Source organism: Amblyomma americanum, chromosome 10, assembly GCF_052857255.1.
Source record: "Amblyomma americanum isolate KBUSLIRL-KWMA chromosome 10, ASM5285725v1, whole genome shotgun sequence".
NCBI classification, from domain to species: Eukaryota; Metazoa; Arthropoda; class Arachnida; order Ixodida; family Ixodidae; genus Amblyomma; species Amblyomma americanum.
Window position 1 is genome coordinate 32,903,470 of NC_135506.1, and position 18,855 is coordinate 32,922,324.

Here is an 18,855-nt window from a genome sequence, read left to right on the forward strand (position 1 = left end):
GAGCACGAAAAAGTCGCCGGGAAGGGCTCACCAACTTTCGGGTTTGATTGTAGGTCTTCTGCTGCGTGTAGACGTGTATTATTTGGCTCAGGTGTTCATGACAACACAATGCAGTGATTGAGCGAGTTGATGGGCTCTCCTCGGAAGGTGTTTCAGAGCCCCTTTAAGTGTCCCCTCCAGTTCTTTGCCTGCAACAAAAAGGGGCCGGCAAGGCAAGCAGGTGCATCTAATTACGTGAGTACTTACCTTATGCTTGCGTCCAGATGTCGTTTTGAGGTTTGTTCCTAAGAAGCTGACTACCGCTGTAGCTTCTCCACAGGCGAACTAGTTTCTGGTCCGAAAGCGCTGCTTAACGCGGTCTTTGCCAAGATTCTTGTGTGACGCATCGGAGTAAATCGGGCAAGCTCGGGTTAGCTCGGAGGAGCGTCGAGCCAGCTGTAGCCAATGGAAGGGTGGCCTAAAGGGTATTTTTTCCTTTGACGGGTATACTTCACAGCCACAGGCGAAGGCACGTTTTACATCGACAGCTGTAAAACGACTGCTCCTGTGTTTCACGTCGCCGTAGTTGTAGCACAGTAGTAGTAGTATGTCGTAGTCATCGGCGTAACTGGTGGGTGCGTTAATTGATGTGAAAACCACCGTTGGGAGGTGGTTACCGTGGAAGAAGCAGGACATAGTGGGACCGTAAGAAGGTGCAACCGAAGGATGCCGGCTAGGAAACCACAAGGAGCGTATAATGCAGTTTATAGGGTTTAACGTCCCAGAGCGACTCGGGCTGTGAAGGACTCCCGTTTTGGAGGGCTCCGGATAACTTCGTCCGCCAGAGAATCTTTAACGTGCTCTGGCATTGCACAGTGCACAAGCCTCTAGCAGAGGAGGTTATAGTCACGCTGGAATGGGAGGAGGGTTACCGTGCAAAGAAAAGGGCATGGAGGGAGAGTAAAAAGCGCAACCGGATAGCGGTTCCCGCGGTAACCGTCCGGAAGGTGGTAACTGTGAAAGGAGGAGGATGGGTGAGAGCACAGGAATCCCCAACTGGAGGTTGGTTGCCCAGGAAGGAGGAGGGTATGGCGACAGCGTAGAAGGCCCAGCTGGTAGGGGTGCTGCCATGGGAACGTACCACTCGGAGGGTGCTTACCCTGGAAAGAGGTGGAGGATTACGTAGGAGGACGAGAGCATAGTAAGAGTGTAGGAAGGCGTAACCGGAGGGTGGTCACCGTGGAAGAAGGAGGGAGAGAGCGGTGGAATGCAGCACGGTCCATCAGCGGCAGCTGCTGCGAAACGCGCCACCCGAGGAGAGGACCATCGCTGGCACTCCGCGCCTAGAGCGGCGGAGTGCAGAGGTTAGCTAGCCGATAAACGGCATGTGTGTAAAAAAAAGTTATCTACAACTATACAGATGTGAAATGGCTCTCATGTTCTTTAACCAAACATATCGTCAAATATGAGCACTTCAACAGCTGTTGCAGAATCTGCGTTGCGCATTGCTATCGTCCTGTAATTTTTTTTTTCAATACCTCCAGATAACGGACGTAGCTCCTCCAAGTGGTGTGGTTAGTGCGGCACACAGAACTGTAAACGTGCAGTCGGTTTCCAGCTATGCACTCAGCGCTAAAAGAACGCCGTGCTTTGACGATGAAGTAACTTTGCTATACTAACGTAACATTCCCTAGAAAAAATAAATATTTATCCTTCGTCCGCTTCAAATATGCACTGTACGCTAGGAATAGCCCGTTGCGTCGCAACACGGTGCGGGCAGGGCAATTGTTTTTTCTTTAGCCCGATCTTACATCTGTACGCTTGGAATGCGACTTGAAAATTTTCAATCACAGCGCGGAGGATGACCTCACAGCGAGATACCTGGACAGTGTGAAAGCTATCACTGTCAGCCGTCTCACTCGGACGATCTGAGAGCCCTTTTATGCCACATGTCCTGCTTTCTCGAACAAAAATTTTGAAAATTGGAAAATATGAGGCACTTTTAAGGAAATATTGAAGGCAATGGTCCATTATACTGATACGTAGCAAAATTTTTCTTTTGAATTTGTTCCATTGATCGCATCGAACAGTTAAGACTGTCATAGAAAACCAATGGGGAATGCTTTTGACGAATGCAAAAAGTGAACAGAAAAGAAAAAATACAAGACTGCCGTCGGGTGATCTGCGGATATATTGATTGTTATAGTGAAATCTCACATGATATGAAAAAAATTGCGTTCATACACGGTTTCCTGCTCGAAAATGCTCTTGTCCAGAATTGCTGGGTATGTTTCCCCGAGTCTCACGTAAGTTCCTATCCTCTCGTTATCCTGCGGGCGCGTTTTCGAACACCCCCTGTCGTCCTCCTCCTCCCTCACAGAGCCTCTCACGGCGAAATGGATGATGTGCGTCTTCGGGGACAAGATGGACCCCAAGCTCATTTTTCCCGAGGACGGCCTTTGCGACTACCACTTCTACCAGGCGAAAGAGGACGAAAGTGGCTTCCTCGAGGGGAAGGGCGCAGGCCCGTCGTTCGACGCCTTCAAGGCTACGGCAGCCAAGTACTCTAAGACTGAGCACGGGGTCAGCCTGGACTACCTGTGAGTGTTGGCATAACGAGCATACGTCACGAAAGCCTCGACCAGAGGGTCGTTTAGCGTCACGTGCGCATAAAGCGCTCGCCAATGGACGATATGCGAAATGCGCAGCGCCATCTCGGGGGCGCTCCAAGAACTAGGCCCGCCATGTTGGTTCTGTAGAGATCACGAAACCGGTGCCCAGCGTTCGGTTAAAACGGCTACACTTCGCTTGAAATGTGAAATGTCGATGCGCTGTTGCGCTACGTTGCGCACTCTGCCAGGACACTGCGAAGCGTGCGGGAACCAGTTACGTTTCAGTTTTATGTATTCTTTCGCTCTGTGCCAACGTTTTAACAACACCAAATGCCACGCGAGGTTTATGTGTCACGGCTATTCTGCTGACGAAACACAACGCTCCGGTGCTCGTTGCAAGTAGGGGGTTGTCCCGTCAGCGGAACAGCCAAGCCATGGAAGAAGGAAAGAAGTCGGGAGAGGCGGTTAGCCTCACATTTTTTTTGAAGCCGGATCCCATCGACACCCCTCCCCCTTGCTTCGCCGCCGTCTCGGCGCGCTTGCGCATGCGCAGCAGACAATGCAGCAGACGACACCGCTGCGCCCAGCGTTACTATTGGCTGCGCCTATGGCCAAAGCCTCCCAGTAGCCCTTGCGAAAACGCGTGAATTCCGTCACGTTTTCCGGCGTGCAGCGCGAATAGTCAGGTTCTCTCCTGAGTTTTTCTTCCCCCATGAGCCAAGCAGACGACGCTGCAACCAACGTTGGCTGCAAATAGCAACGAGGCAACGTGGAAACGTGCGTGTTTTTGCGCGTTTCGCTCTCCGATGCGGCGTCGCACGCAGTTTTCTGATCGCGGGAACACGAAATTGCGCGCCAAGCTGTCTCAGCTCGCGCGCCTTGCTAGTTAGGTCCGAAGGATGCCGTTATAACAAAATAAATACCATGAGCAGTGTGCCGCGCTACCTGAGGCTACCCTCCAATTTTCCCCCCTATCGTTCGCAGAGGCCACTCACTGTGCTCTGGCTTAGCAGGAATGCGGCGAATGAGGAAAAGTGGAATAGGCTATGGTACGAGCGTAATGCCCACCGAGAGGCGTCCCCAGCAGACCTTTAACTGTGAGAGTGTAGAATAAAATTCTATCTCGATATCTATTGGCTATGACCTTAACACGTGATGCATACAGAATAGAAAATACACGAAGCTATTCAGAATATCCTTATAATGAGCATGTTTCAGGACCGGGATACACTTAAGCTCTTCCTTAAAGATACGACGGGAAAGCGTTAATGGACATGTATGCGTAATTGGTCATTCTTAAATTTACATTTATAAATCCTTGGGAGTCCTCATGCCTCTCCTGGCACAGTGGTGCAGCGGTTAAGGGATGCGCGACTGTCCTGCGATGGTAGGTGCTGCCACCGGTGGGTCTTGTGCAAACCAAGTTCTTCCCGAGCAACCTCTCGCGATCAATCATTAATTTAACTGCCACCTGCCAGTGCAGTTAGTTTTCTCACAATCCGGTGGGTAGGTCGTGATTACCCCACACCATCACGTGACCTGGGTTGATTCTATGGGGGCGGCTGCTAGGGCCAATCTGCGCCACGCTATTTATCGCCCGCAACGCCGACACTGCGTAACGGAGCCTTTACCGCCCTCACGTTAAAATTCTTTTAATTATCCGCCCAAGTCGAATAAGAAGCTTTATTCGTACTGTAGCAGTCATGCAAGACGTGGTATGCAAATTTCGTTGCAGCCAATACCCCAAAACGATACAATTCTTAACAACACCTTCGGCCCCGTCAACGCTGCAAGACTTTTTACAGAAGAAGATATACCACTGGGGATACTTGAACGTTCCGCACTATGCCGTCAATAGGGACAACTTCACCGTCCTGTTCACCGTCCTCCGTGTACGTTTGTAAGTTATGCCGTAGTGGGTTTTCTTTTGCTGTTGCCCCTGCACGTAGCGTCAACAAGGGGGAGCTGGTGTAGGGCCCATGGTCGGCGAGCATAGAATACAGGAGTTCGTGCTAAAAGTAGTGGATGAGTACAAGTATCTTCGGGTGTGGATAAATAACGATGCTGAGTATCTGACAGAGCATGAAAAATATGTAATGAATAAAGATAGTAGGAATGCAGCTGTCATGAAAAATAGGGCACTGTGGAATTACAATAGGTATGAGGTGGTAAGAGGGATCTGGAAAGGGGTGATGGTCCTTAGCCTAAATTTCGGTAATGCGGTCCTGTGCATGAGGCCAGATGTTCAAGCAAGGCTAGAAATTAAACAACGGGGAGTAGGGAGGTTAGCTTTGGGAGCACATGGCAATACACCAAATCAGGGGGTACAGGGTGATATGGGATGGGCGTCTTTCGAGAGCAGAGAGGCTAGCAGTAAGATAGCATTTGAGGAACGATTGAGAAAGATGGAGGAAAAGCGGTGGGCTAGGAAAGTTTTCAGATGCCTGTATATAAAGAATGTTGACACGAAATGGAGAAAGCGAACCAGAAAATTGACAAGCAAATATCTGGACAGAAGTAAGGGGTGGGGGGGGGGGGGGGGGCAAATCGGCAATTATCGGTAAAGGAAAAGGTTAAAGAAACAGAGAGGGCTCTGTGGAAAACAGGGATGCTGACGAAATCAGCACTGGGAACATACAGGATTTTTGAGCAGGAAATTGCCAAAGAAAATATCTATGATAATTGTAGGGGAAGTTCTTTGTTGTTTGAGGCCAGGACTGGAGTTTTGCGGACTAAGACGTATAGAATCAGGTACCAGGAGATAGACACTTTGTGCATTGCGTGCGGAGAGGAGGAGGAAACGGCTGAACACTTGATACTTTTCTGTAAAAGGCTTCACCCTACAGTGGAAGGCAGCGGGGCTGATTTATCCAAGGCATTGGGGTTTAAGGATAGTGAAGGGAAAGTAGATTTTAAGCGGGTAGAAGTAACCAAGCGAAGGTTATACGATTGGTGGCTAAAATCAAATAAGTCATGGCTAGGTGGGTAGAGCCACCGCCCATTTTAAGGGTTCAGCCGTATCCATCCATCCATGTACTCCACGGATGAAATTTCCTGCTGCTGCATGCAAGACAGAGAAATGATAAGATGTTGCTATCCAGTATAACTCCCTCCAGCCCTCAGTGCACGTGGCAGACAGAGATACGAGGTGCACTGCGGTTTAGGAACAGCCAGGCAGGGCCCGCTCGGTTTTAAAAAAGTGCAAGCAAAAGGCCAAGTGAAGGCGAGAAAGCAGTTTTCAAAGAGATAGAGTAAAAGTGGCATTTAATCCGAATAAATTGACGAGCGGCAGTTATCGCCACCCCTGCACAAAGGGGTGAAACTAATTACCTATCTGTCTAGAAGATTTACCGAATGCTTATTGATATAACTTCAACAAACCCTTGCCTATCTTGCCTACCTTGGCTTTGAAGTCTCCCATCAGTGCAGTGGGCTATTTTTTTTTTAACTTTGCTCATTGCCGATTCCACGTCTTCATAGAAGCTTTGCGACAATCTGCTTCTACGAAGACGTGGTGTCGTGGAGACGTGGCATCGGCTGTCGAGTCACCCTTTGCCAATGATCGCACTGTGCGTTCTCCTCGCTCGACTAAAGCCGGTCGTTAAGTGCAAACAAGGAACTCTGACGCCATGTTTGGCAGCTAGGCGCCTGGCCTGGTCATATATTTGTAAATCCTTTCGATTTTTCAGGACATGAAAGGAATACTCAACCGAGTGGCGAAACCTGACCGGTCACTCCACTTCTTTGTCCGTAGCTCATTTCTAAAATTCGTGGAAGACATCTTGAAAAGGATATGGTGAGCTGTGATTGTGAGTGCTATGCAATGACCCTTTACTAGACATGTGTTCACGTTTCCTTCATTCAATTCAATTTAATTCATTTTATTTTACCAGAAGTTTGGAAGGATATCTGGGCTAAAAGCTGTGAATCACAGCTTGACATGGCCCAGACAACCTCTACAAGACAGTGTCGACATAGTTATTAACAATAGTTAAGAGAAACAATGGAGAGATCTAGAATAGCAGATACTATACAATAATAACTTTGAGTAGTATTCAATAACACAAACAAGCTTAGTTTCCAAATATTATCAGAAATAACCCAAGAATACATCATACATAGATATTTGAATAAAACTGTAGATTTGCACAATCATAACTGAAATCAAGATAGCATACAGGTACGAGAAATAATAGGTCAGTGAAGCAAACTTATATCAGAAGCGACTAGTTATGGTTTGGAAAAGTATAGTTTGCTCTCGGAATCTCAACGTAAGTTTATGCGGAGGGTATAGTCAATTAGCCTAGCGAGTATGAGTACCGTTAAATGTACGTGGAAGTAGAAAGTGGCACATTAGTGCCCGGTTCGAGAGTTGTTTGATTAGCTCATTACGGCGCTCACTTCCGGGAATGGCTAAAGGCCTGACTATCAATCAATCAATTAATCGATCTACCGAATTTTATTTCAGAATTGCGGATACTGAGAAAAACGCAAAGAGCCATACTAGGCTTGACGAGGTCTGTGCGCTCCCTTAGAAGGCATACAGTGCGACAGGTACTTTGGGTTATCACTATTCACAGGCGGTTCACATAGAACATCATTGTAGCTGACGAATACCAGTCATAAACCAGTCACAATATCGTGTATAGGAAGAACGAAAGTATTCAGGAGGCTGTACAGTTAGCTCCGGCGACCAGTCTGCAATTTATGCGGATTTCTCATTAGTGCAGGCTTAGAATTAGTATATTTGGGTCAACTGTGGCCACTAAAATTAACGAAAAAAAAGAGAGGGAGAGTTTAAGGGCGCTGTTAGCTGTGCTGCTCACTAGGCAACCATGATAAGGAAGCCGACCCAGTTTTACCATGTAGAGATCCTAGTCACTTTTTTCATTGCCGCGAGTATATTCTCACAATTGATGATACCAGTAATAAAGGCAGGTATACCCCGAAGAGAGCTTCAAAAGTAAACTTTTTATTTGGAGAACTAGTGCGCTCAGAGTAAACTTAGTGGCGGTGACAGCGGCAAGCTCACTCGACTATCGTCGGAAGCGGAATTGCTGTCGGTCTCTGCAGCATTTTATCTGAAAATAACGGGGAATTTTCCAGATAGTGCGCCTACAACGCCGCGAACAGTCCCGAAAATATCTGACGCTCTCTCCTATAGCCTAACTTTTACGACAGTATTGTAGAAAACAGGTTTGTTTGTTTTTGAAGCGAAAAGCTTCACTACACTAGGTAAAGCAGTCGTCGCGTAGGCCGGAGAATGACCTTGAACAACCTTCTGCCCAACCACGTTAGCCGTGTATGACCATATGAGGTACAGGTATGGTGTCGGACCCTTGACCCCTGGCCTTGACCCCTGACCGTTAGTTCACCTTTCACCTCTGACCTTGAGTTGACTTATTACGTTTGACCTTGACAGGGTGCCCTTTGGGTTGACCTTTGACCTTAGCATTTGATGGTGTGATCTGAAGCCAAGTGATGCCATCCGATGGGGTGTCGTAAGACCATGTGATACTATGTCATAGCCACATGGGCGTGTGGGTATATATAGAACGGCTATCGCGAGCGTGTAGCGGAGCTGCCATGGACGAGTCTCGGACGTTCAGCAAGCGTGCTTGCTTTCGCTGAATTCCAAGGTTAGCGAAGTTAAACCACTGCCAATTTTTTTTTGTTTTTCATGTCCAGGTTTACGCAATGCATTTGCATTGTGTTCATCTTTGCTATCCTGTAAAAAAAAATCTTGTGGGGTTGCAAGTCAGACAACCCGTGGCACGCGTAGTATTTTTGCGCCTCAGAATATACGCTTTGCACGTGCAGAGTTGGAACGTTGCTGGACAGGGCTTGCCAATTCTTTCGTGCTCGTCAGGGACACATTCTGGATGGACGGCTTACTGATCTTGACTCACGAAATTAACGACGACAGACCGTGGGCCGAAGCGCGGTTAATGCCACCAACTTTCTGGGTTCAGCTCAACATGCCTGACAAGTCATACGGAGTCAACCTGGTGAGTGTCCTCGTTTCTTGGTGCTTTTCATCTCCAGGTTAGTGCGCGAAAAATTACAAAAATATTTCACCGAAGGCTGTCAGCAATTTACAAAGCTAAGCTTTTAGAGTTGAGTTAGAAGCGTGCTTTTTTTTTTGGCGTAGCACTGCCAACTTTATAGTGCATCAGAATGAAGCTTAGACGTGCTAACAAGCAGGCTGCTCAACTAATATTGAATAGTTGACTTTTTATCTATTACTGTTAGGCTCCTTATCTATTGCTCGGCTTGTAGCCTGCCGTTAGTAATATCCACAGAAGTTTTTGAATTCTCGAAAATGGCATTCCCGTCGCCGCTGCGGCGCATGCAGATTGTGGCCCTGCACACGGCCGAAACCCAAGTCACGTGGCTAGGAAGAGCGCTAGCCACGCCTGCAAGCGCGCGCGAGAAAGCACATGACAGGCGCGCCAATCTGTGACGCGTGCTCGTAGGCGTGGCTAGCGCTCTTCCTGGAAAGCACGTGACAGGCGCGCCAATCTGTGACGCGTGCTCGTAGGCGTGGCTAGCGCTCTTCCTGTAAAGCACGTGACAGGCGCGCCAATCTGTGACGCGTGCTCGTAGGCGTGGCCAGAAAGAGCGCTAACCACGCCTACGCGCACGCGTCACAGATTGGCGCGCCTGTCAGGTGCTTTCCAGGAAGAGCGCTAGCCACGCCTACGAGCACGCGTCACGGATTGGCGCGCCTGTCACGTGCTTTCCAGGAAGAGCGCTAGTCATGCCTACGAGCACGCGTCACAGATTGGCGCGCCTGTCACGTGCTTTCCAGGAAGAGCGCTAGTCATGCCTACGAGCACGCGTCACAGATTGGCGCGCCTGTCACGTGCTTTCCAGGAAGAGCGCTAGTCATGCCTACGAGCACGCGTCACAGATTGGCGCGCCTGTCATGTGCTTTCCAGGAAGAGCGCTAGTCATGCCTACGAGCACGCGTCACAGATTGGCGCGCCTGTCACGTGCTTTCTCGCGCGCGCTTGCAGGCGTGGCTAGCGCTCTTCCTGGCCGCGTGGTTTCGATATCGGCTGCCGGGAGCTGGGTAAGAAAACCCTCAAAGGACTTCGCGAGGCACTACTAATTACACAGTAAGTTGGTCGACGTTTGAGGCACATTAATTAGAGCAGAAAGACGCGGACATAAGAAATGAGGACAGACTTGTTCCGCGCCTCAAACGTGAGGCTATATACTACGCTCACTTCAGGATTTGTCGCAGGGACCTCTTGACAATTTTTCTTCGACTTTTCGTCAAGATTCCGAATCGAGCGTTTTGTACAGTTCGCATCAATCAGTGGCATAGCCGAGAGTAGCTGTGTTTCGATAAGTTGGGCCTTATAGCCGTCTCCACCATGTTAAGGAAGTTGTTAAAAGCACCTGCAGATAGGCATACAGTGCTCATCTTCCGCTTGGAAGTCGCTATGGCTTTTTACTTAGGTTAAGGACAAAGCAGCTTAAGGACAGCTCAGCGAGCTATGGAAAGAAAAATGATGGGTGCAACGTTAAGAGACCGGAAGCGGGCAGAGTGGGTGAGGGAGAATACGCGGGTTAATGACACCCTAGTCGAAATCAAGAGGAAGAAACGGGCTTGGGCAGGGCATGTAATGCGAAGGCAAGATAGCGGCTGGTCCTTAAGGGTAACGGAGTGGATTCCAAGAGAAAGTAAGCGGAGCAGGGGGCGGCAGAAGGTTAGGTGGGCGGATGAGATTAAGAAGTTTGCCGGGATACGGAGCACGCAGCTGCCAAAGGACAGGGCTAATTGGTGAGACATGGGAGAGGCATTTGCCCTGCAGTGGGCGTAGTCAGGCTGATGATGATTATGATGATGGTGGTGATAAATGTTTACTACTGAATCGCTCGCGGTCTTCTCTCGCAGGCGACTGGGCACCAGGCCCTGGACAAGTTGTCAAGGGAAGCGATGAACGGCACGGTACTGTACCTGACTGTGAGCATGGGCGCCAGGCGCTATAAGCCTGACGAGACGAGTGCCTACCGCGCCGAGGTGGAGAGCAGCGACGAGACATTCATCGTGAGCATCGCTGACGTAAGTCATCAGCTTGTGCCCCTGGTTCTCGCCGATCGGTTCAAAGAAGAGAGGGAAACAATACGCAGAGGAGAAGGGACCAGTATTATTTACGCCAATTACCGTCAACGCCAACCACTCCGTTACAGGGAAGGGGGGGCTAACTGTCAATAAAAGAAGAATAATGAAAATATAGACTGGAATTTCAAGATGTTCAGACAAGAACGACATTAAATGTTAGGCAGGTACGAGTATACTGCAACAACATTTCCCAAAACACAGCTGTTATTGACAATGAAAAATGAAACATGCGTCACAGCGATGCGTCACGGGGCCAAGGTACCGCATAAAAAGAAAAAGAAAGCGACGGCTCTAGAAAACAAGGGAAGGGAAGCCTCATGCTGCTTTAGGTATTGGATTGTGGATTGTGAAGTCTTAACGTCCCGGAGCGACTCAAGCTATGAGGGGCGCAGTAGTGGAGGTGGTCTCCGCATTAACTTAAATCACCAAGGATCACCGGGATCGAACCCGCGAACTTGGGATCACTTCCCGAACACCAAAGCCACTGAGCCAGATCCAATGATTGGCAGCGAGTGGTCGCTCGAGAAGAGCAACCTGCGTCGCACGAGCGCCACCTATGACAGCACCTGCCATCGCAGGGCAGTGGCGCATCGCTTAACCGCTGCACCACAGCGCCAGGAGTGGTATGTGGGCTGCCAGCGATCTGCGAATAGTAATAGTAGTAGTGGTTTATTAAAATAATAATAAAAACGAAGGAAAAGATTTCTGCTAGCCCTCGCATCTGATATCGCTATATGCGGAGGCACCTGAGCTCGGGCAGCGGATAGCGGGCAGAATAGAGAAATGAAACGAAAGAATTTAGCGGACAGTAAAGGATAGCGGGGAGATGGTACTATACACAAATATTCTATTTACACAATAATGTACATACAGGTTGGACGCGTGTTATGTTCATAATAAAGAGGGAAAAACACACGCGCACAACGCAATGACGATCTGTGAACCGATTCCGCATACACGGGAATATAGGCAGAACCTAAGCGACAGAGGAGGAGTACTTGCGCGGTAGGGATGTCTAACGCTATCGCGTTGAACTGTTCACGGTAGGTTAAGCTTTATGTGAAAGAAAGAAAGAAAGAAAGAAAGAAAGAAAGAAAGAAAGAAAGAAAGAAAGAAAGAAAGAAAGAAAGAAAGAAAGAAAGAAAGAAAGAAAGAAAGAAAGAAAGAAAGAAAGAAAGAAAGAAAACAAGTTAGGCAATAATATTCTACGTTGTGAGCGGTGTTTGCTCTCGATTAAGCCACTATTTTGCGCACGAGATTTTTTTTTTTAATCCGGCACATAAAAACGTAAGTCTCTGTATAGAACGGCTGATGCCAGCGTGTAGCGGAGCTGCCATGGACGAACCTCAGACGCTTAGCAAGCGTGCTTCCTGTTCGCTGAATTCCAGGGTTAGCCAAGTTAAGCCACTGACAATTTTTCACTGACTGTGTTCTACCCCTTTCTAATTTCCCAGTACTGCAAGAATAAGGACTACGCCTTCGGTTTCTCGGAGGCCAACCCGATCGCGCCTTTCTACTACAGCGAGAAGGACGAGAGGTTCATCGCCTTCGATGACGAACGCTCGCTCGGAATTAAGGTATGGGCGGCAAATCGTTGCCTCTCCTTTTGACGTTGTTTCTTTTGGTGGCCCTCATAAGTGGCGCGTAGTCTTTGTTAAATGTTCTATACGGCGACTCCAGTAATTCCGTCTGTTTTCCGCGTGGCTGATATGAACATACCGAGTCTGTACGGATTATCCGGACAAAAACGTACGGCAAACTCGAAACTGACATGAACCTGTCAAACACATAATACGCGATTCACGTTGAAACCATACGTGGAGAACATGGAAACCAGCGAAAAACGTATGAAAATGGTACTGATTCCCGCATTCAGTAACGAGCAACGCCCTATACTCCCTTACACATTTTTTTATACATTTCACAACTGTCCGTATACTTCTGTCTGTAAAGTCTATAGACTCTTTATAGACAAACCCTAGAGCGGAGTCTATAGGCAATACAAATCATATAGACAGTCTAGAGACAATCTATAGATTTATGGCCATACACTTTTAGTAGAATTTTGTCCATAGACTATGAATAGACAAAAAGAAATATCTGTAAAAAGGCAATAGAGTCTATAATAAGTATATAGACTGTCTATAAACCATTTTTATAAGGGCTGAGTCTATAATAAGTCTATAGACTGTCTATAGATCATTTTTATAAGGGCTGAGCCGTTCCGTATTAACTGCGTAGGCGGAATTATTGAAACAGAGTGTCTGTATAATGTGAAAAACATCGAAATCCGTAAGCTTTCCCTGTGTTTTTTTTTTGTTTGTATAGTTTTCACATCCTTTCCGCGTGGTTTCCGTATGACTATCATACGATAAAAAAGAACTCGTACGGAGTCCGCGTGTGTTTCGGCCTTTCCGCATGCGCTTACCATACACGCCGTATGTTGCGTGTGCTGTTTACACGTATATAGGCTATAGGGAAAAACTGCGGAATCACGGGAATTTTCACGGGAACGTTTCAATGCGGGGCTTCCGCTACAAGCGAGGCCCGTATTTCGGGCACTCTATATGTGCACAGTCACGTGATCCCCGTTCATCCTGAGAGGCCCTGTCTACTTGGCTTTGAGTTCATCTCATTTTCGCGTGCTTTTTGGTTTGAGAAGCTGTTGCCTCAGTAAACGCCATCAATTATCATCGCTTCACGCTCGAATAGATTGCTACCTGTCGTGTCGATGAAAAAAATATCGATGCAAAGCTTCTTCGCTGCGACATTTAACTACGGTTCTTACCTCACTGGGTTCAGCGACCGCACCACTCAGGTGCCCTGTTGTTCAGCTTGGCCGTTAAAGGGAAACTGCATAGGTTTTAGAAATCGACGCGCTTAAAGGGGTCGAATGTGTGAAACTTTCACGTAAAGCATGCGACGTCCTTTTGAACTAGCATTTGAAATGGCGACATAATCGTCGTTTAAAATCGTGATGGCCTTCAAGCTTCTCCGCGGCACGTAGTGCCAAGTGAGGAGCGCATGATGACGTCATCGAAGGTACCCGTACATTTCCAATGCATAAACGCTTGCCTTGAAGCAAAAAAAAAAAAAAGCCACGGAAGGCTAAGCCCGCCGAGAGTTGTTTGACAGCATCAACAGTTTTTGAGAGTTATTTGGCAGAGGCACAGCAGCTCGACTGCAGCAGTTTGAACTCTTACTTTCCGTGACGTCACAGCGAATCTCCGCTGCACTGAGGAGAAAAATACACGTTAGAAGAGTTAACTGCGGGGCTAGTTGTTGTCGTCTTTCTTGTGTGTTTTCTTGGCGCAAAGTATGCACTGAGGAGAAGCTTAAAATTCAATCGCCGATTACATCGCTATTTTAAATTCTAGCCAGAAACACTTGGAATGCTTTGCCTGCAGCCAATATGGATTTGAATCCTTGAATATCGCGGAATTCTCAAAAAGTATTCCAGTTGCCCTTTAAAGGTTAAGTACATTCTAAAAGCAAATACACCTATATGGGAGTAAAAAAGAGTAAGCTGTCATTTCTTCTTAGAATGTGCGCCATTTAGAGTCAATAATAATGGTTTTGGGGGAAAGGAATGGCGCAGTGTCTGTCTCATATATCGTTGGACACCTGAACCGCGCCGTAAGGGAAGGGATAAAGGAGGGAGTGAAAGAAGAAAGGAAGAAAGAGGTGCCGTAGTGGAGGGCTCCGGAATAATTTCGACCACCTGGGGATCTTTAACGCGCTCTGACATCGCACAGCACACGGGCGCCTTGGCGTTTTTCCTCCATAAAAACGCAGCCGCCGCGGTCGGGTTCGAACCCGGGAGTTTAAATTGAAAGTAAAAAAAAATTGTGATATCACATTCCAATGGCTAATGTGTCGGTAATTTTGTAACCACAACTTTGGCTACTTTTTGCATGGTTGGCTATTTTTTGACTACAGTTTCTTGGCTATGCAACTGCGCGCCATCTTGCAACACTAGGCCAGTTGGGTATGCCATTCCTTCGAGTGCAAAGCGTATACTTCGTTTGAGAGCTCGGCGCCGTTGATAGCGTTCATATTTTAGCTGTCTTTGCTTCAACAGGATGTTCCACCTAAGCATTTATACAATTTAAAAAAAATTGGGCGCTTTGAGGTAGAACAGCGTTTTTTTTCCGCATAAGATTGTCAGCGGCGAAGCACGTCAGAATGGAGCTAATGCGTGCTAACTAGCAGGCTGGTTAACTATATTTGCATTTCGCCTCCATCGAAACATGGTCGCCGCGGTCGGGTTCGAACCCGGGAACTCCGGATCAGTAGTCGAGCGCCCTAACCATTGAGCCACCACGGCGGGTTCATTTAGAGTCACAGAAGCAATTTAACGACGCTACAGTATTATCCTGAAAAGCCGCGTTTTCGCCCGTTTTGACCACGGGATGGTCCATTATAGGTGACAGGTGTGAAAATCTGTATATTACGTGCGCTTGCAGCGTCTGCTCTTTCTGCATCCGTCGCCTTTTTACGCTGTTTTTTTCCCCAAAAAAAATCTCGAAGACGCGATTTAACTGTGACGGTATCTCGCGCTATATATGACTTTGGGTGCCTAACCCCATGACGTGGCTAACCCCATGACGGGTGCCTAACCCAAAGGGTAGTGCCTAACCCCATGACGTGATGCTCGCGTCCGCCTCTGGGCGATGAAGCATGTAAATGCTGCCGACGCTGATGTTCGCGCTGTGAGGGCACGAGCCAAGTGTTGGCTGGTGGCATTTTATAAGCGCGTCGGCACTCTTGAAATTTCGGCAACGTTGGTTTGGTTTGGTTTATGGGGGTTTAACGTCCCAAAGCGACTCAGGCTATGAAAGACGCCGTAGTGAAGGGCTCCGGAAATTTCGACTTCTGGGGTTCTTTACCGTGCACTGACATCGCACAGCACACGGGACTCTAGAATTCCGCCTACATCGCAATTCGACCGCCGCGAACGGGATCGAACCCGCGTCTTTCGCGCCAGCAGCCGAGCGCCATAACCACTCAGCCATCGCGGCGGCAATTTCGACAAAGTAGTTAATTAGTAACTACAATTGGCGCTGCGCTGGTTGTTTCCCGAAGGCTAGCAGAAGAAAACTGAGACGACAACCTAGCATACATCTGAATGAAGGAGTGAAATTTATTTAAGGCTTTGCGCACAAAATGTAATTTTAAGCGGGGAGCCGTAACAGGAAGTTGATTTAGCCATCTTGAGTCGACACCTGGTCTCTATATGGTTTGTAAAACTAGGGCTGAATATCTGGCAAGTGGTTAATGAAAATGACGCCAATTAGTTCATAAATGATCAGCATGACGAGTTTAAATATTGTAAACTGACACTGCGTTTTTAAGTAGCGTAATATTTTGTGCCGCCGAAACTGAGGGCTTATTCGCAAAGGCAAGCTCTCGATAGGACCGGACCATTTTCATGAAAGGGACTGGGGAATCCTAACTGCCGTTACTACTCGATAGGGCAGAAGCCCCAGTCAGGCTACGCATTTAGCTCCTGCTTTATTGCGAGTTTGTTACCACTATAACGAAACAATGAACAAAACTTCAAACTTCAGTCTAATGATCCTCCGCACGCTCACAACACTCCACAGGCAGAAGCCTGGGACACACTACATCTTACGGCCACCGAGCCCAATTCGACCTATGCTGAAATTGAAGGCATTGATACTAACTACTGTATACGCTAACTATAACTATACTATACGCTAGCAGCGTGTAGTAGCAACTCAGCAGCGGGGAAAGTATGAAGAGCAATGATGCCAGGTTACTAGAGGTGGTTTCATTCGGCGGCGGAAGTTTTCGCTGATATTATGATTTTACCATTGTTCACCTCGTTTCGTCTTTTTTTTTTACTGTACCAGCTCTGCAAAGGGAAAAAAGACCGCACGGCAATCGACTACGGCATCGCCGTTTACGACACTGAAATGGATGACTCGACCGACAGATGCGGCAAAGGTGCCTACCACAGGCTCAAGTTCGTCAGGAGGCTTGTGGACTACTTCAACAACAATTTCACGTCGGCCAGCGACTTTGAAAATTGCGGGAAATGAGCTACGCTTTTTTGTTAATTGACGCCGAAAAGTAGCACGGGTGAAGAAAGGGGCCATGGGACGAGTGAGAAGTGATCACTTTGTTCGTGTAAAAGCGCCCAGTGACGTGTTAAAAAAACAGTGTGTTGCGTCTTCTTTGCTGTGCCCCGTCTGTTGCGCTGTGGCTGTGGCAATCTCAGTCCGAACTGATAATAGTAATTTGTTTTTGGGGAAAGAAAATGGCGCAGTATCCGTCTCATATATCGTTGGACACCTGAACCACGCCGTAAGGGAAGGGATAAAGGAGGGAGTGAAGGAAGAAAGAGTTGCCGTAGTGGAGGGCTCCGGGGTAATTTCGACCACCTGGGGATCTTTAACGTGCACTGACATCGCATAGAACACGGGCGCCTTAGCGTTTTCCCTCCATCAAAACGCGGCCGCCTAGGTCGGGTTCGAACCCGGGAACTCCAGATCAATAACCGAGCACTCTAACCACTGAGCCAGCGCCGCGGGCACTGCCAAACTTAATTTTTTGTTGGTGGTGGTAGTGGTTTTTTATTAAAAATAATAGTAAAAAGGAAGGAAAGGATTTTTGCTAGCCCCGGCATCTGCCATCGATACTGAAGCACCTGAGCTGGGGCAGCGGAAATAAAGGACAGCCGGCCGAGTGGAGAAATGAAATGAAAGAGGTGAGGGGACAGGAAGAGAGGATAGGGGGAGAAGTAATATGTACAAACTATTTACACAATAAGAAATGTGTCCAGGTTGTGCGCGTGATTAGTTCATTTTAGAGGAATTAAATCAAATTTTAATGGCACTACTGTACTGTGAAGAGTATACCAAAATTAACCCTTAATCCACCTCAATTCAACCTATATCATTAAACGTGATTTCGTGTAATTCGCTCTTAATCCACCTCAATCCGCCAGAATAATCTTGTAATCCAACTGAATCCTAAGCAATCCATTCGACCCGTCTGGCGAGGGCAACACACTCCTTCTTTGTACCATCTCCGCACACATACAGACGCCGCCTGCTTTTCTATTAATAGGGTTAGTAAGGCTTCCGCTTTATAAGCTACCTCGTAACTTTTTTGCTGCTCACGAGGTGAAATGCAAAACGTCTGCATGCAATAAACAGTAGGTCCTAAGCAAGGAAGCGCACCATACCATGGAGTACTGCATGCCATGAAGTTTGGTTTGGTTTATGGGGTTTAACGTCCCAAAACTACTCAGGCTGTGAGCAACGCCGTAGTGGGGTGCTGCAGATAATTTCGGCCACCTGATCTTTAAGTGCGCTGACATCGCACAGCACACCGGCGCCTAAAATTGGCTTTTGAGGAAACGGAATGTTAGGGCTCTCGGCCTAACAAAAGCAAAGGCGCCCGTGTGCTGTGCGGCGCCAATGCACGTTAAAGGTCCCCATGTGGCCGCAATTATTCCGGAGCCCTCCACTACGGCACCTTTTCTTCCCTGGAGTAGCATTCCAGACTAACCAGGCAGCCCTGTCCTGTTCCATTAAAGTCCCTCCTCGTGCACTCCTATTTTATCCTTTCTTATCTTAGTCCCTCATTTATCCCTTCCCTTATGGCGCGGTTCAGGTGTCCGCTGATATGTGACATACTGCGCCATTTCCTTCCCCCAAAAACTAAAACTTGCAATGACATCGCACAGCAAAATTGGTTGTAGGGGAAAGGAAATGGCGCAGTACCTGTCTCACATATCAGCGGGCACCTGAACCGCGCCCTAAAGGAAGCGATAGAGGGACTGAGGGAAGAAAGCAAGAGGTGCCGTAGTGGAGGGCTCCGGAATAATTTCGACCACCTGGGGATTTTTAACGTGCACTGGCATCACACAAGAGTGACAGAACACGGGTGCCTTTGCGTTTCGCCTCCATCGAAACGCGGCCGTCGCGGTTGGCTTCGAACCCGGATGCTTCGGATAGTAGCCAAGCGTCGGGAGCGTCCCGGGCCAAATCTTGGAAATGACCCGGGGCAAATTTGGAGGTCACCATAGTGCCGGCACGCTGAATTATAGTTGGACATCAGTGGTGCAGCCAGAAATTTCGCTCGGGCGGGGGGGGGGGG

At 48.0% G+C, this 18,855-nt stretch overlaps 1 protein-coding gene across 1 annotated transcript; it reads left to right on the plus strand.

Moving 5' to 3' along the window:
- Positions 1-2,362: 2,362 nt before the first annotated feature.
- On the plus strand, positions 2,363-16,877 carry LOC144106590 (uncharacterized). Its single transcript, XM_077639436.1, has 7 exons — positions 2,363-2,579; positions 4,327-4,483; positions 6,281-6,387; positions 8,461-8,599; positions 10,498-10,665; positions 12,180-12,302; positions 16,602-16,877. The coding sequence occupies exons 1-7, from the start codon at positions 2,380-2,382 to the stop codon at positions 16,788-16,790; spliced, it is 1,083 nt and encodes a 360-aa protein (XP_077495562.1). The 5' UTR covers positions 2,363-2,379; the 3' UTR covers positions 16,791-16,877.
- The last annotated feature ends 1,978 nt before the right edge of the window (positions 16,878-18,855 follow it).

Excerpts from the sequence above, each read along its gene's own strand:
- LOC144106590 (XM_077639436.1), top strand. The coding sequence starts at position 2,380 with ATGATGTGCGTCTTCGGGGACAAGATGGACCCCAAGCTCATTTTTCCC. Across the intron at positions 2,580-4,326 it reads GGGGTCAGCCTGGACTACCT|CCAATACCCCAAAACGATAC; the intron begins GTGAGTGTTGGC and ends ATTTCGTTGCAG. Across the intron at positions 4,484-6,280 it reads TCCTGTTCACCGTCCTCCGT|GACATGAAAGGAATACTCAA; the intron begins GTACGTTTGTAA and ends TCGATTTTTCAG.